At 41.6% G+C, this 21,201-nt stretch overlaps 1 protein-coding gene across 12 annotated transcripts in view; it reads left to right on the top strand.

Moving 5' to 3' along the window:
• The window catches only part of MYO9B (myosin IXB), a 120,592-nt gene extending 104,490 nt beyond the window's left edge, over nt 1–16,102 (top strand). For 8 of the 12 annotated variants that reach the window (XM_074305710.1, XM_074305719.1, XM_074305694.1 and 5 more), the window contains 12 exons: nt 2,132–2,173; nt 2,564–2,675; nt 4,979–5,049; nt 9,777–9,969; nt 10,316–10,444; nt 10,585–10,690; nt 11,244–11,375; nt 12,888–13,011; nt 14,255–14,302; nt 14,721–14,857; nt 15,225–15,352; nt 15,490–16,102. In XM_074305710.1, the coding sequence (XP_074161811.1) occupies nt 2,132–2,173; nt 2,564–2,675; nt 4,979–5,049; nt 9,777–9,969; nt 10,316–10,444; nt 10,585–10,690; nt 11,244–11,375; nt 12,888–13,011; nt 14,255–14,302; nt 14,721–14,857; nt 15,225–15,352; nt 15,490–15,962 (1,695 nt within the window). In that variant the 3' untranslated portion in view covers nt 15,963–16,102. Of the gene's footprint in view, nt 1–2,131; nt 2,174–2,563; nt 2,676–4,978; nt 5,050–9,776; nt 9,970–10,315; nt 10,445–10,584; nt 10,691–11,243; nt 11,376–12,887; nt 13,012–14,254; nt 14,303–14,720; nt 14,858–15,224; nt 15,365–15,489 lie in introns of all 12 variants that reach the window. The other 4 variants (XM_074305750.1, XM_074305740.1, XM_074305729.1 and 1 more) reach the window with 3 other exon arrangements.
• The last annotated feature ends 5,099 nt before the right edge of the window (nt 16,103–21,201 follow it).

Here is a 21,201-nt window from a genome sequence, read left to right as displayed (position 1 = left end):
GGAAAAACAATGTCAGTGATGCTGAAACTATGGAGAAAGAGAAGTACTGAATTTGAGCTCTTTTAGTCATATTCTGAAAAAAGGGAGAATCAGAAAAAAAGACCAGGGGTAAAGCAATAATGATGAACAACTAGAGGAAAAACTGCTGAATTGATTTCTCTTTCAGTCTGAGAAAAAGACTGCAAAAGATAAAAGAAATGGCTAATCGGGAATTGATAAGTAAAGTAGCAGAAAAGAACATCTAGCAGCCCTCGATCCAGATCACTTACTTTCCAGGATATCGAAGGAAATGATTAGTATCAGTGGTCTGGAGAAGAGCTTGGAAAACAGGAAAGATTCCGCAGGATTGGAGGAGCAAATATTGTTTCTGTTTTCAATAAAGGAAGATACTAGAATTATCTAGACCTAGGGTGCTGAATTTCACATCTTGGTAAAATTCTAGAACACATCTTTGTTAAGGACATCAGCAATGAGCTTAAATGGAGGAGTGACTAGGCTTGTTCTGTTTGGCCCTAGAGGGCAGAACCCAAAGTAATTTGGCAGGAGTAGGGTAGCATGGAGAATGCTGCAAAGCCATAAATTTTTGGCCAGATGTCAGGAAAATCTTCCTAGCCATTAGAATCATGACAAAGAGGAAGGGACTCAAGAGACAGTGGGTTCCCTCTTCTTGAAGGTCTTCAAGCAGAAGCTAGACTACTCCTTTCATGTGTCAGGGACAGTATGACTACTGAACTGTTCCTCAATTCTGTGATTCTAGGAACAGATGGTTAGTATACCTCTAGTTAAAAAAAATAGTCATGACTTTGTCAAGGACGGGGCAAGACTAACCTCGATCTTTTGTTGGATAGATTTATTGGGCTGGTAGATCAGAAAAATGCCGCAGATAGGGTTTACCTAGATTTTAGCAAAGTATTTGAAAGTCTTTAATGCTATGATTTCAGATAGATAGATAACCCATACTGAATTGATTACTGTCTTAGGGAAGGAGAAAGTAAGAGAGGGAGGAAGAAAAAAATTTGATACTCAGAATCTTACAAAAATGAATGTTGAAAACTCTCTTTGCATGTAATTGGAAAAATAAGATACTCTTGAAAGTTTTTCGTGCTGTTTTTATGGAAAAGATGGAGAGATAAGGTCAAGATACTAGCATGATTAGGTAAATGCTCCACTGCTCAAATAGTCAAACCCAAGATTTGCTTGAAAGAAACACCTCCATTTGCTTGTCCTGGTGTTGTACTTTTGTCATTAAGTAGAATGAGGGATGATTTGTTTGTCATGTTTACATACACCACAGCTGGGATTCTGAAAGATTTTGACAGTCTTTAACACTGGTCCATATTTAAGAAGAAAAATAATATTGATGATGTGCTTACACTTGAATTTTTTTTAAAAAATTACAAATACAAAATGGGAAGAGAAGTCTCTAGATACCAGATGATCTGAAAAATATTTGAAGATTTAGTGGAGCACAAGCTTTAATCCTCAGTATAATATGACTGTCTGAAAAGCTAATGAAATATTAGGTTGCCCCAAACAAGAGTCATTTTAGCCCTGGTGTCCTCTGCCCTTGTCAGACCACAGCTAGAATAATTTTAGTTGACATTAAGGATAGGTGGCACCTCTAGGATAGCTCCAGATGGCACATCTTAAGCAGAATGTGTATAAAATAAGGAGTGTTCAGAGGAGGATAGCCATGCTAGGGAAGGGCTCCCAAGATCATCTAAAGAGCAATTAAAAGAACTGAGAATGTTTAGCTTGGAGAAGAGAGAACTTTTGAAGAACATGATGGCCAAAGAACTCTTATTGAAAGGGATGTTGGACCTATTCTCCTTGGTTTGGGGCAGGGGAACAGAGCCAGGAGCACTGAACAGAAACTAAAAAGTGATTTAGGCCTATGTAGAATAGGTCCCTTCACTGAGGGTCTTCAAGCAAATATAGAAAAAGGACCACTTGTCAGATATATGATAATAAGGGTTCTTATTCCAGTATGGGTTGGACCAAATAGTTTCCAAAATCATTTCCAACTTTGAGATTCCAGGGATAGCTTCAAGTAGGGACTCAACTAGTGTAAATCAATAAAATTATTGGAAACTCAAAAATAGGCTTTTTTTGTTTGTTTGTTTCCTCACAGCAAAGCAAATCTCAGAAGAAAAAGCGAAAGCAAGATCGTGCAGTGAGTATATTTTTAATTTTCAAATTAAATGATTGCATGTGTTTTTATAAATGATCCAGTCTTTCCAAGATTTTTCAAAGGGTATATTTCTGTAATCTAGACTGCTCATAGATGTTTTTAAAAATTGTATATTTTTAAGTTGGATTTTGTTATTTTGAGAGTGGCTTGGTGAGAATTTTTTTTTTTTTTTTTTTTTTTTTTTTTTATGTTGACAGTGGCCAGAAGTAATCATAAAGCTTGAATTCTGGAAATTTTACTTCTCTTAGGGAAACCAGTATAGAAATAAGTCATGGTGTTGGAAGGCCATTTTCTTCATTCACTTTTTTCCTTACATTGGGGGTTGGAGGGATGGGCAGAGTTGCCTTCTGATGTGGCTTGCTGCTGTTTCAGATTCAGGAGCACAATGGGCATGTGTTTGCAAGCTACCAAGTGAGCATCCCCCAGTCTTGTGAACACTGCCTGTCCTACATCTGGCCCATGGATAAAGCACTTCTTTGCAATGGTGAGTCACAGACAGTTCAGCCATAAAGCAACAAGGTTGAAGCTGCTTTGTATTGAGGAGTCCCATAATTCCACAGACCCCTGTAGGGATTCCACCAACAGTGTTTGTAATTATATAGATTTATTACTGTTCAGATTGCTATGTATTTCCTTTTGGTGTTTTTATCCTTGCTGGCTAAATCATTCTGATTTATTTATTCAACATATGCTTATTTGCTTATCTCCTTGGTAAATGCCTTGGATTTCCTACTTACAAATTCCTGTGCCAGACATAGGCACTAAGGCAGAAGGAAAGATAAACTACATCCCCTGCCTTCAAAGCTTGGTCTGGTAAGGGAGATAAAAGTCACACACATACACACACACACACACACACACACACACACACACACACAAGTATATTTGAGGTAAAAATCTATCACTTTTGGCTAGAGGACTGCACAAAGGTTTCATATAAGAAGCGGACCTTGAAATTGGGTAGGATAACAAGGTAGAAAGAGGAAAGAGCTTCCTCAGCAAATTTAAGGAACTACAAAAATGAAAAAAGTGTCTGAGAAACCATGAGTAATCTAGTTTGGCTAGAGCCCAGATTTCATGAAAGAGAGCAGCATGAGATTAAACTGGAAAGAGAGCTTGTCTTTGTAAAGTATTTAATGCTTTTCAAAGCACTTTTTCTATATAGAAATTTGAGGAACAAGGACAGTGAATGATTTACTCAGATCATACACTAATTAGTGATGATTGAAAGCTCAAGATTTTTTATTCCAGAATTTCTCTGCTATATTGTCCTGCCTTCCATATGAATATTTCCTATGATTTCAGCAGTGTGGAGAATTAGCTTCATAACCCAGATTTAGTAAATAGATGGTCTTTAAAAAATTAATGATAATAAAATAAAATAAATCAAAACAATTCTAAAGTTCTACATCACAGCAGTTTGGCAAAGATTATAAATGGTAATTGAGGGGGATTGTGAAAAGGCAAACACACTAATAATAAATACAGTGTAAAATGATTTGATCATTTTAGAAAAGCAATTTGAAAATATGATCAGAAAATGACTAAAATGTCTAAAGATACCAGAGAGTTTTTGATGTACTTCGGGGACGTCAAAGATGGTCATATATATGCCAAAATAGCAACCTAATAGCAGCTTTATATGGTAATAAAAAACTGGAAAACCAAGTAGATGCTTATTCATTAGGGAATGGCTTAACAAATATGGTATGTGAACATGGTGGACTATTTGCAGTGAAAGCAATATTGAATATGAAGAGTTGAGTGAAGCAAGAGAATACTTAGAATGTAGTAACGAAGGCAATACCAAGAAAACAATATACACAACAAATATAGTCATGACAGTGGAAAAGAAATAAATAAAAACTGAACATTGATTCCAGTGAACAGACACAGTCTCAAAGAGGGAAGAGAATAGACCTGTTTCTATTCTCTGCAAAGATAGGAGGAACATTATGTGTATGAAACATTACATGCATTAGACTCAGTTCACATATTAGATGATTTTGCTGAAATACATTTTTCTCCTTTTTTGTTATTTTTTAAAAGAGAGGGCTGCCTCAGGGTTATGAAAAGATGGCTTTATTTGGAAATGAAGATAATGTAAAAATAGAAAGAATCTACTTGTTGAAAACCAACTGCCTCCCTTGTTGGGTAGCACAGTGCCAGTGCATTCTCCTGAGTTACCCCAAATCTCTGGGCTTGGAGCATGCTTTGGCATTCTTCCCCATGGAAGTGGAGGGCTTTCATGTAATGCACATTGACTTCTGCCTAGGAAGAGAATTGATTTGTGACGCACTGGGACAACATTAATAATCCTAAAAACCAATAAAGCATTCTTTCTCTTTCCTGTGTAGAGGGAAAGAAACTACTTTTTTGCTTATTTTGTGAGGTTCATCAGAATCATCAATTATTTATTAGCTCTTGAAGTTAGAGAAATCGTTGAGACTATACTTTTGCTTTCTAGATGACAAAATAGGCACAGATGTGAAGTCATGTGACCAAGATCACATATAATGAATGGTTCATCAGCAAAGAGCTGGGATTTGAATCTACCTGCTAAATTCTAAGGTTCAGGGATGCAGTTCTAGCCCTGAATCCTGTTCCCTTTCCATAAGCACACACACACATACATATACATATACTTGATTCTGACTGTATAAATCATCTAGTTAAGACCTGTAATATTCTAAAGAATCCCCAGAAGAATTACTTTTTCTTATAAAAGCTTGACTTAAGTCTGAACGATTTTAACAACTCTTTACTCCTACTCCCTGTTTTTCCTAGTTTGCAAGATGACCTGCCACAAGAAATGTGTACACAAAATTCAGACTTGTTGTTACTCTTTCGGAAGGAAGGTAAGCGTTATTAGTACAAGAGCAGTGGCCAAGTGAAGCACTTTATCCCCCAGCCACACCACATTCTCTATGACTTGAAGCCTTGGGCCATAATCTCCGTGGCCATCATCCTATGGAAGCTTTACAGTATTATTACTGTGTAATAATAATAACAGTAACATTTATCTAATGCTTTAGGATTTGAAAAGTGCTTTAAAAAAATTTATTTCATTGGATCCTCACACCAACCCTAGAAAGCAGAAGCTGCTGTCTTCCCTCCCCGTTTTACAAATTAGACTGAGAGACATTGCCTGAGGTCATCCAGCTGGTGACTGACTGAAGCTGGATTTGAACCCACATCTTCCTAACCCCAGGCCCAGGGCTGAGGAGGGTGACTCTGCCAGAGTTTTTGATTTTAAGCCGTGGATGGAGGCTGCTTCAGGCTGGCTATTCCCCCACCAAGGGTCAGTTTCTTCACTAAGCACCGAGTGTGATCTTCTTTAGGGTGTCACTTTAAGCCACAGATACAGACAGATACAAAAGGCATTTCTGGGGAAAGGAGGACTCTGCTGTAAAGATAGTCCGGGGCAGAAGCACAAGTACCAGCTCCCGTTCCTGCAGCACTAGAGGCTTTACAGATGTCCCTCGTTTCATAGCCACCTCTGGGCTGGGCACTGGAGGTCTTTGCCTCCTTTCACACAAGAGGATTGAGGCTCAGAGGCAGAGCCCTGGGATTCTGGCATCACCTGTCTAGCAAGGGTCAGGACTGGAATGTGACCTAAGGCTCTGTAGATTCAAGTCGAATGCTGTCCCAGCAGGAACTCAGGAGGTAGAGGATAATAGAGATGACTGAGGTTACATTGGAGCCAGTACTGGAGGACAAAGTGGAAGGGCAGGTGGGGAAGTAGGAAGCATGGAAGGAACACCCCATCCTTCCAGATGAAACAGGGCCCTTGTCAAGGTTGGAGAGAGCATTGGAAGGGGAAGAGGGGAGCACTCAGAAAAGGCATTTGACAAAATGCCTCATGGAATTTTAACCATAAGGCCAAGGCTTAAGGAGGGCACTATGCCCCCGAGGGAAGGTTGGCTGAGCATAAGTTCTTTGGGCCAAGTAGGCCAGAGAAACCCACAGAGCCTACATGGCCAGGCCTATTCTGTACCTGGGGCATGAAGCAACTGGCAATGAGGCAAGAAGCCCTCTGCCCTCAGTCAGGCTCTCCCTCCTGTTGGGTCTAGACCCTCTGGAAGCCCCCATAAAAGGACAAGTCTCTCTCGAAGAACCCCACCGAGCCTCAGAGACTCTGAGCAGGATCCAGAGGCCGCACCCAGAAGGGTGTGGGGCCCTCCTCTAGGACATTCTGCTGGAAGGCGAAGCCAAGAAGGCACAGGCTTTTCAGTTGCTGGCGTCTTCTCTCCTAGGGAAAATTGGCAGTTTTCCCCATAGGCTCCATAGGCTATTAAACCAATTAACTTGAGCTTCAGCTGCACTATAGTAGCTATGGAATACTTGAATATTTAGAGCTGCAGTAAAGCAGCCTGACATTGCAGGGAGAGGCTTTGCACTCATAAGCTAAGCAAGCACACCATGGCTGTCACTTAGCTTTAGGGGAGCTTGATATATAGTCAGATATCTGCCTGGTGGTCACAGGAAAATGTAACCAGGGTTAGGTTGGGGCACTAAGGATTAAAATAAAAGGATTAAAATAACACACTAGGTCTGAGTGAGTCTTCTCCTAGATAATGGCCATGTTAGACTTAAAAACACTGGGGCCTGGAGTAGAAGAGGATGGAACAAGGAGGGGTGTCAGGGCTTTGAGACAGGAGAGTAGAGGGATTTTCAGGGAACAGATGGTCTCCTCAGAGTGTGAAGTGGGGGACTCTGCTGGGCCTTGAGCCTTATTCTTTAAGCAGGACAAAGTCATTAGAGGGCAAGGATAATGAAGTCAGGAAAATCTGTTGGACTTGGTGATTTAAAAATCACTGGTGACCTTGAGCAAATGACTTAACCTCTGGAGGTCCCTGTTTTCTGATCTGCAAAATGAGGGGCCCAACTTCCAACTCTACATCCAGAAGTCTTAAGAGGCTATCGTTCCAGTCCATAGCAGGGACTAAAGAAGTAAGATGAATGTAGTAAATGGACCTGTCCCTTTGAAAAGTTTGGATATAAATGGAAAATTAAATAGTATAGTAGTTGTAGATTGAGAAATTCAAGGGAAGGAATTTTCTTTTTAGATTAGGAAAAACCTTAGTGTATTTGTAAACCTAGGAGAAGGTTCCAGTGGGAAGGGAAAGATAACTGACACAAGTCCCCAAAGAGTGGGAGACAATGACATATTTAAGTTTACATAAAGTAAATATGTAATTGGGAGGCTTGTAGAGAGAGGATCAGAGCAAGTGGAGGGATTAGTAAGGCTTCAGGTAGAAGAATGGTGCCTGAGCTGGGTTTTGGACCAGGGATCCTTAGAGGAGAGAATGTCTTCCAGGCATGCTGCTTGGCCTCTACATGAATAGATCCAGGCTAGAAAGGAGCAGAGAGAAGGCCGGAATGACTGGGCTGTCATATAGGAAGGGATGTCATGAATAAGAAGTCTGGAAATTTACAGCGGGGCAGGTCTGGGAAGAGCTTTAAAATCCAAACAAAGGGGTTTTTATTTGATCTTTCAGGTAATAGAAATCATTAGTAGTTACTACGTTAGGGAAGGGCATAGTCAGGTATATGCTTTTGGAAAATCCCTTTGGCAGTAGCAGAGAATGAGTTGGAGTGAGGAAAAAGAGATGGGGAGAAAATTCAAACACTTCCAATAGTCAACCAGGGTGATGAATGAGTGAATGAATGAAGAAGAGGCAAGAGGAAGATGCAAAAGATGGTTCAGAAGTTCAGATGACAGTATTTGCAACTGGCTACATAGATGAGATGAAGAAAGTGAGAGATTGAAGCTAAAAAGCCAGGTTTCAGACCTGGGGCGTGGAAAGATGCTACTTAACAAGAATAGGAAAGTTTAGAATGCAAGTGGGTATTTAGGGAAAGATAATGAGTTCTATGGGACTTGCTGAGCTTGAGATCCTTTTATATAGGACATCCTGTTCAAAAATCCTGATATGCAGGAGTAGAGCTCAGGAGAGAGACAATGGGGCTATAGATACTTGTATTAAAAAGAAACTTTTGTTTTATCTTTTGTGCTGATTAGTGAGGAAAACTCAGAAGAGTTAAAAGAATTTTATTCTGCACAGCAAGGCAGTAAGCATTGGGTGGGCCCACCAATTGGAAGTTGCTTTTTATAGAAGAGTAAACCACTCCCACATAAAGGAAAGACAAGCCTGAATCTTTCATATTTCAGTGAGATGGGGTTAGTGCCATTTCAGTTCCTTCTTATGTATTTTGATTGCTGTAATTATCTAATGAAAAGATAGGGCAAATGAGCACATGCATCAGAGCTATTCATTATAAGAAAATGGAATTAGAGCTAAGAAGATAGATTAGCGTTCCTACAGTAGGACCTCTCCTACACGCTGTTTGCACAAAGCTACAGACAAGCAAGTTAAAACATGGGATCACTTTAGAATGACTGATTTTACATCGGAACTGACTGGGTCACCTGCTGAGATTGTGAAGAGGAAAGAGAGCCTAGGACAAAACTTTGGAGTACGTTCAGTTAGGGAATGTGAAATGAATGACGGTTCAACAAATTAGGCTGAAGAAGAGAAGTCAAACAGCTAGAAGGACCAAGAGAAACATTGTCACAAAAACAGAGAAGAGAGGATGGATGGTCAGCAGGATCAAAGGCTACAGTGAGATCCAGATTGGTGAGGACTGGGAAAAAGCCTGGAGAGATTAGTGGGTACTTGGAGAGAGAGCAGCTGGGCTGGGTGCCGAGGACTGAGAAGTGAGTGTCGAAAGTTTTCTTGCTGTTTGGGGTGAACGGTAGGAGAGAGAAAATTCAAGTGGGGTAAAAAAGTTAAGAAGAAAAGATTTGCCTGTTAGTGGTGAGGACCCAGATGGTTAATTGAATAAAGGCTCTTCTTCACTCCTTTCCTGGCTTAAGAGTAGGAATGGAGGAAATAACCTTGGGCTAGATGCGAGGTCTGTTAAGGATGATTCTGAAGTAACCCTGCAATCTATGGAGGCTTGGCTAAGGAATAACATAAAGCCAGAAGAATGCTCTTTGATTAATAACAATAATAATATCTAACATTTATGTAGTGCTTTAAAATTTACAAAACCTCTAATATGTATGATCTCATCTGAGTCTCACAACTACCACATGAGATAGGTGCTGTTACAATCCCCATTTTACAGATGAGAAAACTAAGGCTGAAAAAAGATTAAGCTACTTGCCCATAGCATAGTCACCTAACTAGGAAGTGGTTAAGGCAGCTTTCAAATCCAAATCTTCCATCATTCTGTCTAGGGTCAATTAAGTGAAATGAGAGAGGAGGAAGTGTCCTTCACCATAAGCACCAAAATTAAGCCCAGCTAGTAAGAAAGAATGAAAGAAAAAGTCAAGAGGTTCCTAAGTCCTGAGTGGTCCCAAGACTCAGGGACTGGCTGAGGTGGCTTAGAGATGATGACAATATTGAAGGTTGAAAGCAAAAGGTGCTATGTAAGAAGGGAATGAGAGGAGAGGCAGAGGGTGGTGAGAACGGAAGCCCAGGGAGCTCCTATAACAGGGCTGGACAGGAGGCGCCACGCTTTTTAAGCTTCTGGCATCCGTGCTCTCTGAGATCTGGTCTGCCTGCTCCAACCACAGAGTGAGCCTGGAGCAGAGACGCGGCACTTTGGGGTGTGCGTGAGCAACCTGACCAACGACAAGATTTCCGTGCCCGTGGTCCTGGAGAAGCTACTGGAACACGTGGAGATGCATGGCTTATACACCGAAGGAATTTATCGGAAGTCGGGGGCGGCCAATCGAATGCGAGAACTCAAACAGTCCCTGCAAACAGGTATGAGGACTGCCATATGGGAGCTTGATATTAGATGTCAGCATTATTGGAGTCCTCCGAGGAATTTTAATACTGTCACTGACTGGGGCTGTCCAGCAGATGCGGCTCCTGTTTCCTCTCTGCTACTGAGGGACGATCAGTGAGTCACCATTCAGTCATTCCCGGCCATCCCTTTCTCCTCTGATCCAAAAATAAATGCATTTCCCCCCAGAACACCTTATTAAACGAATCACTTTAACTTCTGGAGATGAGGTGTTAGCTCTGCCTCCCTCTCATTCTGCAGACTGACTCCTTGTTCTTTTCCAAAGTTAAATGTTTGGCTTATAGAGTCATTTTTTCCCTTCAGATCCTAATTCAGTGAAACTGGAGAATTACCCCATTCATGCCATCACTGGGGTTCTGAAGCTGTGGCTGAGAGAGCTGCCAGAACCTCTCATGACATTTGCTCAGTACAATGACTTTCTCCGAGCCGTGGGTGAGTGTCCTCAGGGCGCAACATTCCTGGCATGTTTGGGCCCGCGGCTTCTCTGGAGCCAGGGTCTCACTGGAGACCGCAAGGACAGGGGAGGACCAAGATGGACTCGCGCTGATGCTTTCCCTCCTCTGCCCCTACAGAGCTACCAGAGAAGCAAGAGCAGCTCGCTGCCATCTACGCTGTCCTAGAGCATCTTCCCCAGGCCAATCACAACACCCTGGAGCGGCTTATCTTCCATCTTGTCAAGTAAGTTCCTCTCATTGGACTGTGTGTGAGCTGGCGTGGCCTGCTGCAGACACTGCCGCTGTTCTCCGTGGAAAGTTAAACTGGGAGCAGCGTTAATGCTGCTAGAGGGCTGGGCCTCCCTTCGAGAGTGCCCTGAGCAGGAAGTTGTCAGTAGGCACTGCTGCAAACAGAAAGGAGGCAGGCACCCAGACTGCCATTGCACACAGAACCCAGGGCTGCAGCAGAGATACTCGGGATATACAGGGGGTTGGAAGACAATCCAGAGTCCCCAGAGGGCCCACTAGCCAGTAGAGAGAGGGTGTAGAAGAGACTGAGGGAACAAAGATGAAAAGACCTGGGCAAAGGAGAAAGCAGGGGCATATCCAGCTGAGCTTGGGACAATATGGCCCTTGTGTACACTTCCCATGCAGAACACTAAATGTTCCTCTGAGAGGTTTGAGGACCTGATAGAATCCCATGTATGAATTCCTTAGGAACTTTTTATTTACAATATAAAACCTATAGTTGAGAGGCTGCTCTCTAAACTTAACTGGGATGATATTTTACTTGGCAGAGTGGCTCTAATTGAGGAAGTGAACAGGATGTCACCCAGTGCTCTGGCGATCGTCTTTGCCCCGTGCTTGCTGCGCTGTCCTGACCACTCAGATCCCCTCACCAGCATGAAGGATGTCTTGAAAACCACCACGTGAGTCTTAGGAGCTTATCATGAATCAGATACTTGTCACATAAATAATGTGATTGATATAGATAATTGATGCTCCAATCTGGAGAAGGGGATTCATACTCTCATTCCAATGGGAACTTTTCTTTCATGGCGGTGGCAGAAGGATTTCACCTTTCATATCATCTGAATATTAAATTACTTTTCTGACAAGCTGGAATAAAAAATTCAAATATGGATGAAAACATCTGTTATTATCTCTTTTGAAGTGCCATCATCATTTCCAAAGGGGAGGAGAAATGAAGCCTTTTGCTTAAGAAAGAGACCAGGAAGGGGGACCTTGATAGTACATCCTCATGTGGAACTGTTTTAATCTTTCCCTTCATCAGGGCCTCCTGATTCTTTTCACACCACTTAAGAAATGATTGGAAGTGGCTGCTTTCAATAGCTACCAAAGACCAAGCATAAAGAAGTGGAAGTAGTTAGAAGAACTCGATAGATCTCGAGGGTGCTTAGAAGGGATTCTGGAGGGGCTGCTGTGCTCTTCCATCTGAATACACTGAAGGGGCACCATGAGATAGACAGCTGTCCCAAATGAGAGTTCACACAAGCCTAGGAAACCTTTTTTATGTCATTTTCTGCTTTTGAATGCTATAATAATGGCCGTATCTTGGCAACATTCTTCTGATCAGATCATAGAGTTCTCTCCCCATTAAGTGAAGCATTCCCTCATAAAAGCAGATGTGGAGACTGCTGGGATCAGTCAACAACAGTTTCTAAATCCTTGCCTGGCACATTGCCTTTAGAGACAGCACTACTAGCTGAGAGAGAAAAGCTGCTCATTTATCCCTGTGTGTTGGGAGTGTCTCTTTAAAAAGAGCATGGCCTTAGGACCACTACAGATTATCCAGAGTCCAGAGCAGCTACAAAAATCATACCTCTATGAATACAGCTCCACATTGTTTTCTCTTTTCCTTGTACCTAATCTTCCTCATTTTGTACTGACACTCGACACTGGACCTACCCTCACATCTGTATCAAACTCCATTGACAAGATCGCCTTACATGCACCTGTTTCCCATTACTTGCTGATTCCTTGGAGTATTTGTACCTTCCCCAGCTTTCCCAGCATAATGTAATGGAAGTAGCCGATGATTATCAGAAGGCTTAGGTTCAAATCCTATATTTACTAGTTGTGTGACACTTAAGTCTCAGCCTCAAATGTCTTTGTCGGTAAAAATGGAAGTACATCTATTCCACAGACTTGTTAGGAGGATCAAATGAGATAATCCTTGTAAAGCATTTTTTAACCTCAAGAGTGCCCCATAAATGTTTATTATCACTAATAATAAACAATGGGGTTCTTTTCTGACAGTAGTTTGGATTGACTGTGGGTCAGTGGGTGAATAAATGCTTCTGCCTACTCTGGATTTCTGTTAACTCTTGCAATCTCCCAGGTTACTCTGCCCATCATCTAAGCCCCCTCTCACCCACTCTTTAGAACCTAGATGTGACAAGATCTGTCTTTACGCACAGGTGTGTAGAGATGTTAATCAAGGAACAAATGAGAAAGTACAAGATAAAAATGGAAGAAATTAACCAGCTGGAAGCAGCAGAAACTATAGCTTTTCGAAGATTGTCACTTCTCCGGCAAAACACAGTAAGCTTTCATTGATTGACAGTGGCCAATAGTGGGGAGGGCCGATTTGGTCCTAGAGCATTTGAGAGTCCTCCTGAACCTCGAACAGGAGAGAGGATTCCACTGTGGCGATGGTGGGTAGCAGAGACTTTTCATCTCTTAAGTGGCTCTGCCCCATAGCTAGCTCTTCTCTCCCTTTGGGCCATAAGCTACTGCTGTAGACTTGAAAAGACCCAGAAGACAAATGAGAGCATTATTAAGGGGAAATAGGAATGCAAGCCAGGGGAATTAATAACTGAGCCTGGCTAGTTGAGACTCAAGAAAAAGCAACTAACTTGAGGGTTAGGACTTAGTAAAATGCAGAAGATCCATTCAATCAGAGGGTCATATAATAATCTCCTAGACCAAACTCCCATTTCCAGTGAACTTTGTCACAAACTGGGTTTCCACTGGCAAATTAAAAGTTGAGGACAAGGAAATTCTACCCCCATAATTCTCTTATCATCTTGCCAGAGGGCATGTGTCTATGTCAGCAAAAGAAAATAGGTTATATTCATGCCCTGTACATGGCAGATTATGTCACCAAGCTAGGATAGGTATTATAGAAGAATATGCAAGGTGTGTAGAAATAAGCATGAATATTTATTTTCTGCATATACCTAGTACCTTCTCTTAGTTCTCATCCATCCTGGTCGTGAGACTGAATGTTCTTGGTCTCCTTACCTTTTCGCCTTCAGCCTTCCCAGTCACATTCTCATTTGTAGCTTCTGAGTCTTTTCTGCCAACAGCAATCTGACTCCTGAGGCCAGAGAAAGGCTGCTGTCCTATAACTACAAACTGGGAGACCCTCCTACCACAAAGTTTCTGCCTTCCCAGGAAAATCCTTGCCCCTGGCTGACTTTGGTCTGTTTAATCCAAGGAATACCCATTTAGTTGTTCCTGCAGGTTCCTAGCAGCCTCACGTGGCTGTGAAGAGACAGACTGGCCCCTTTGCTTAATTCATTGTGTTGCTTTGGCTCTATGTTCATGTGTCCAAGGGCATAAACCCACAAAATTTTTCCCCCTTCCTTTGTACATAGCTGTGAAAAATGAAGATTTGGTTGGGAGGAACAGGGTGATGGGTATGGGTAACTGAATGAAGCAAGCCTGTTTCCTCTGACCCAATATGCTTCCTTCCCTACCCCCATGGAGCAATTGTTGTCTGAGCTTCTTTAAGTTACAGCGTATGTTTGATATAGTCAACCTGGTCTTCGTCTCTCTCTAGCTGTGGCCTCTAAAACTGGGGTTTTCTTCTCCCTATGAGGGGGTGATGGTACGTACAGAACTTAGTGCTCTCCTTATGCATGACTTTTGGGCACAACAGCATGACCTGGGTTTTCATGGCTTCTTTGAAATTTTTTTAGCATGAACTCAACTACATATTAAATCTCCTCAAAATGCATGCATGCCCTGTTGTAGACATTTGCATTTGTTAACTTTTGGAGTCAGTAGACTGCAACAATCCCTAGAAATAATCAATTTATAGCTAAGAAGATATACTATTAATGAGTTAAGCAAGTACATCTTGATAGATTTCCCATTATTCATCTAGAGCATCTGTCTTATAATTGTCCTCTCCATGTATGAATTAACAACTTGTCAGCTTCTCCTGCTTGTCTGTCTGCTGTTATAGCTAGTACTAACTCTTGATTGAAGAGAGACTGCCACTTACACGTCCTTCTTTGTTTTAGAGCAAAAACCCTAAGTCTAAGCTTAGTGATGGCAGTTTAGACGGATTAGGTGTCCTGCAAGAGGAGCAAGCCGAAGGAGATGATGACCGGGAGAAGGAAATTCTGATTGAACGTATCCAGTCAATAAAGGAAGAAAAGCAAGTTCTGAGTTTTGCTTTCTTTTTGTTCAAATTGCTGTCCTCTATTTCATGCCTTTCCCTGTCACTTCTGAGCCCCAAATCAAGGAAAAACCACTACCCATCTCAGGTACCAAAGGAGGGATACTGGGGTGGAGAAGGACCTGGCTCTCCTACAGGAGACATGGGGTCTGGTCCCTGTGTTACCATAATCTTGAGCAAACCCCTTCCTTTCCCTGTCCATCCAAAAAATGGGGGAAATTGGATTCCCCTATTGGTCAGTAGTCAGTAAAGTCCTGGTAGTTCCCAATAGGGTATGATTTTTGTGGTTCTTAAATTTTTTTTAACTGATGGGCTATTATTTACATTAAATCCTTTCCTCACACAGGGAAGACATAACTTACCGGTTACCCGAATTAGATCAGCGAGGCTCAGATGAGGAAAACCTGGATTCAGAGACCTCAGTAAGCACCGAGAGCCTTTTGGAAGACAGAGCAGGGCGGGTGGACACGGAAGGTCAGTATTAAGGTAGTGTGTGCTTTTCTTACCTTCTAAGATTTTTCAGAATTTGGGATTACCTCTGCAATGATATTCAAGGGTCTCATTGTCTTCTCCAAACGATGCAATAATTTGCCTTATTTTCCTTTTAAAAGGAATGGTTACATTCGCATTTCCTTGCTACAGTGTGCCTACTTCTAGAACATCCAGCATTTCAGTTCCTTTGATGTCCTCAAACCCTTATCCAGTCTCTTCTCAGATGAGACAAAGACCATCTTCAATGACAGTTAGAATTAAAATTCCTAGGAGGACTCCAATAATGCCAACATCTAATATCAAGCTCCCATATGGCATGTCAACCCACCTCCAGAGGCGGACTTCATCTTTGAAAGAGACTGAGGTCCCAGTGAAACGCAGGGAGCAGCCAGCTCGGCGAACAGACCAGATTCAGTCTGTGTACATCACAGCAGGGGATGACCCAGCCCAAGCTCAGGAACCTTTGAATGACTATGACCTGGCAACTGCAGCCAAGCGGAGACACTCTGACCCACCAGTTTACCCTTTTGTTCCCCAGGCAATAAATCTGATGGCTGAAGTTGGACCCAAAATGGACCGGTCCAAGTCGTAACCTCCCTGCAGCTGATGATAAACCCTCTCGGATTGTTCTGGCCTGTCATTTTCTTGAGAAGCATGTACTTACATATGTGTGCTCCTAAGTGAGACAGGATCGACTGGGACACTGCCTTGGTCTTCCAGAAAGTGCCCTTGTGGGACTTAGGCAGTAGTGCTCCAAAATCAATTCTTTGCTGTTGAAGAACTTATTAAATTAAAATTTCTATAGGTATTAAATCATGAAAGTACCTTTGCAGCTGAGCCTGCTATTTGCAAGCTATACTTGGTGCTGTGTCAGCTCCTTTGCCTTTTGTATTTGCTCACTGTGGTTTATCCAGTAGGACCAAAAGGGAAAACAGGCCCCTTTGCCAATGTTTCCCAAATCTACTCTTTTGTATGTTTTTATGGTAATTATTTCTTGGTATGCAGTTTACAGAATTTTAAAAATACAACAGCCTTAATGGAAGACCAAATTATATATATTATATATATATATATACATAAACTTTTATATTAATGCTGTGCAGCTTTCATTTAATATGTGCTTAAGTTAATGAAGAGCTGGGGCCATTAATTTGACAATAGTATACATTACAAAATTTCTATTCAGGTTGGTGAAAAATACATCATTCTGAGAACCCAAAAGCAAAAGTCTTTTCACTTGGAAATATGGAAAGAACCTTTACATTGTGTCTTCACTGATCCCATGAAAGTACTTTGGGGGACATTGTGAGGAAATGTTTGACCGTCTGAGGTAGACCACAAATAGGTTCTTTTAGGGAAGCAGGTGAACTCTCATCTCCCTGCATTCGTCTTACAGGCCCCACAGTGACTGGGATCGAGGATATGATATGGTCGCGCTTGTGATGTTCTCTTCACTGCCACAAAATCTGTGCCATGGGAGTGAGGGAGTGAAGTTCTGTGTGCCAGGGACCCAGTACCATAAAGAGAAGAGAGATTGTACTTAAGTGAACTATGGTTAACATGTAGCTTTTGCTGCCTTTTTTGGTCTCCTTTGTATTTTCTGGATGATTGACTGTAAAACAGGTGAGACAAACCTGCAACGAGGACAAACTACAAGATGGAAATAAATAGAAAACAGGGATTTTGCTTTCAACAAACAAAATGGGGGGAGGGGGAAGGTGAGGCAGTGAGCCTCAGGTCATCCTGAAGAAAGCAGCAGAGGACATCTTCCCTCTATCCCTTTTCTCCTCTTTCCCACAGTGGAAGAAAAACTTCAGTTCCATGCTGCCCAACTCCAAAATGAAGCCAGAATGGCCACGGGCCAGGGCAGGGCCTCAGCTCTTTTTCTTTGTCCTTAATAATAAAGCTTTGACATTCCTGAACATTCATTGGAGCAGAGGTATCTGGTGCCCTGCCTGTGCTTTGGTCTTTTTCCAAGCTGCCTGTTCTCTCCCTGGTACCTCTGCAGCCAGTGTGCTGGGGCCTGGTGATGCTGCCCTTATGTCAAATAGAAAAGTGCCTGCACAATTGACTTGCAATAAATGATGACTTACTTGTTTTTGCCTGTCTCCTCATGTCCCTCTTTTATTGCCTTCTTGAAACAAAACTCCTCTGAGCAGTCCGTCAGAAAGGCTAAAGTCAGAAGGGAGAGGAACTGATGGGTTCATCCAGGGAGAAATTGGAGTAGGGGAAGCAGCTGCCCCCTCTGGGTACTGATGGAAAGTCCATCAAGTAGGGTGAGACAGCTTTGCTCATAAGTTCATGTCCCCAGCCCACTTCTTCATCTCCTGACATGAGTTTGACTCCTCATCCATAAAATGGAAATGATTCCTATAGAATCTCATAGTGTTGTTGTTGAATTGACTCTTAAAGTATATATTTTTTCTTCCCATCCAAGTTCGTGAACACCAAGTTAAGGGAGTATGACAGTGTCCCAAAGGCAGTGTCAAATATTGAATAATCATCATCAACTATTAAGCACCTAAATTGGGTCAGGCACTACCGGGCTTTAGGAACACAAGTAAAAAGAATAAATTCACAATGAGCTTGCATTCTGAGGGAGATTAAAAAGTACATATGAAAAAAGCATGAAGTGAATAATTTCGTATATGTGTTATACACACACATACAGGGTAGGTGGGGAAAGGGGCGGTAGGAGTTAGAAGACCAAGATGGAAAGGCCTCGTGTAGACCATGGTGCTTAAGCTGCATCTTGAGACAGATGAGTGAAAGATCAGGCAACGGCCATAAGGACAAAAGAAAGAATATTGCATTTGAAGAATGCAGGGACCAGCTTGGCTGAATGGCACAGTTCAGGAAGGCCTGGTTTTAAGTTATCCAACCTCTATATCCTAGTCAATTCTCCCAGGTGCCTGTCTGTGTTGACAAAGAGAGTTTCCTCATTAGCAAAGAAATCAAAGTTATACACATATAACATATATTGGATTGCTTGCCATCTCAGAGAAGGGGTGGGGGGAAGGAAGGGAAAATCTGAAACACAAACCTATGCAAGAGTCAATGTTGAAAAATTATTCGTGTATATGTTTTGAAAATAAACTTTAAAAAAAGGGGGGGGGGGAGCAGGTAGGTGGTGCAGTGGATAGAGCACCAGCCCTGAAGTCAGGAGGATCTGAGTTCAAATCTGGTCTCAGACATTTAACACTTCCTAGCTGTGTGACCTTGGCCAAGTTACTTAATCCTAACTGCCTCAGGGGGAAAAAAAGAGAGAAAAAAAATCTTTGCCACAAAAATTTTTGTAAAGTTAAATTAGGCAGCCCATCTGAGGCAACGGGGCAGAGGATCTCAGAGGAGTCTGGGTTTGAGTCCCATGAGCAATGCTATCACATGCAAGTCACTTAACCTCTCTCCATGTCTTCATCCATAAACAGTAGCTGTGGAGGTCAAGTGATATAATTTATATAAAGTACTATATGTCATTTATTATTAACAAAGTGTGGAGATGCCCTTACCCAGGTTCTGGCCACTAGCTGATGACTTTTTTGTCCACATCCACTCGAACGTCATAAGCTTTTGAGCATTGACTGGGAGAGAATACTTTGAAGGATGAACCTCTTACTATACTAAAAGCCCATCAAGAAGGGAAAAGGTCAGTCACTGACCATCTGTCTCTCTGCTCCTGGTTTTGCCAGCCAGCCGGGAGGTGATGATTTGGGAAAGTATTCCCAACCAGACTAGGCAGGCCAGGCCATGCTAGAGAGTAAGGAATGATAGGGAAAATACTGACCATGTGTACCAAGCTGGAAGGAGAGTGGAGGGCAGTCTGGGATTAGAGCTGAACGTTAGCTGATAGGAAGGCCTAACTATTCAGGGATAGTTAGGCACTGTAGGCGAGGGATGGGATAAAGCCTTGGCTTCCCCAGCTTCCAGTGATGCACTTGTGGGTGCTAGAGCCCAAAGCAGAAGAAACTAGCAGTGCTTTGTTAAGTTTATTGATACATTTAGTTTTGACACAGTGAACACTTGCCATCAAACATTCCCAAACGCAGCTAGCAACTATTACTAAAAGGAGGATTGTGTTCCTGTAACTCTGACCACATGGCACCAGCAATGACTCTTGAATTTGACCCAAGTTTTGTTAATTTGTTACATATTATCTAGTCAATAAGTATTTATTGAGTGTCTACTCTAGTGCTGCCAGGCACTGTGCTAAGTCTTAGAGATACAAAGAGACAAAAGACAGTGCCCGCTCATGATAAATGTGGAAATATTGCACAGAAGACTTACATGTGTTTAACATATTGGGTTACTTACTGTCTAGGGGAAGGGAGTGGGGGGAAAGGAGGAGAAAAATTTGGAACACAAGGTTTAGCAAGAGTGAATGTTGGAAACTATCTTTGCATGGATTTTGAAAATAAAAAGCTATTTTAAAAAATGGACCAAAAAACAAATGAAAAACAGTCGCCTGCCCTTGAGGAGCTCACAATCTAATGTGGGAGACTAGAAGCAAATGTACACACAAGCTGTATACAGATTTCCTATAAATAGGAAATCACAAAGGGAAGGCACTAGAATTAAGAGGTTAACATATATTACCATTTATATTTTGTTCTTTGGATTCTGCTTTCCTCACTCCATCACATTTAGTCTCCTCATGTTTCCTCATGATGAAATAATATTCCATTAAGTAGATTATCCAGCCATTTAAGCACTGGACAGATTTTTGTTACCACAGATGTTATTATGTACTTTTCTTGCTATCAATAATGTCCTTAGGAGGGAAAGGGACCCACATGTGCAAAAATGTTTGTGGCAGCCCTTTTTGTAGTGGCCAGAAACTGGAAACTGAATGGATGCCCATCAATTGGAGAATGGCTGAATAAGTTATGGTACATGATTGTTATAGAATATTATTGTTTTATAAGAAATTACCAGCAGGATGATTTTAGAGTGGCCTGGAGAGACTTACAGAAACTGATGCTAAGTGAAATGAGCAGAACCAGGAGATCATTGTACCTGGCAACCAGACTATACGATGATGAATTCTGATGAACATGGCTCTCTTTAACAATGAGATGATTCAAACCAATTCCACTTGTTCAGTGATGAAGAGAGCCATCTATACCCAAAGAGAAGACTGTGGGAACTGAATGTGGACCACAACATAGCATTTCCACTCCTTTTGTTATTGTCTGCTTGCATTTTTGTTTTCCTTCTCAGGTTTTTTTTTTTCTTTCTAGATCCGATTTTTCTTGTGCAGCAAGATAACTGTATAAATATGTATACATATATTGGAGTTAACATATATTTTAATTTATTTAACATGTATGGGACTAGCTGCCATCTAGGGGAGGAGGTGGGAAGGAGAAGGGGAAATTTTAGAACAGAAGGTTTTGCAAGGGTCAGTGTTGAAAGATACATGCATATGTTTTGTAAATAAAAAGCTATAATAAAAAAATGTACTTAGGAATATAGTCCCATTTGTGGGATGAGAGAGGAAAAAAGATTATGAACAATGCAATAACTTTGCTCTCACAATCCTAAATTGTTTTCCAGAAAAATTGAACCAGTTCAAAGTTCTATTTGCCAGCATCAACTGCCTTTCCACATTGCTTCCAACACTATTTTCCCATTCTTTAGGATCTTTGCTAACTCTATAACCCAGGCTGTAAAGGAAATGTAAATGATTGAGGAAAGTAAATAATAATAAGGGTTAACATTTATATACCACTTAATATATGCAAGGAATTATGCCAAGAACTTTTGCAGATGATCCCAGTTAAGCCTCAAAACAGCCCTAGGAGATAGGTACTATTATTAATCCCAAATTTAAA

The sequence above is a fragment of the Sminthopsis crassicaudata genome, chromosome 1 (assembly GCF_048593235.1).
Source record: "Sminthopsis crassicaudata isolate SCR6 chromosome 1, ASM4859323v1, whole genome shotgun sequence".
Taxonomy (NCBI): Eukaryota; Metazoa; Chordata; class Mammalia; order Dasyuromorphia; family Dasyuridae; genus Sminthopsis; species Sminthopsis crassicaudata.
The sequence above is the reverse complement of the archived record's forward strand: the minus strand, read 5'-3'. Positions and strand labels throughout refer to the sequence as shown.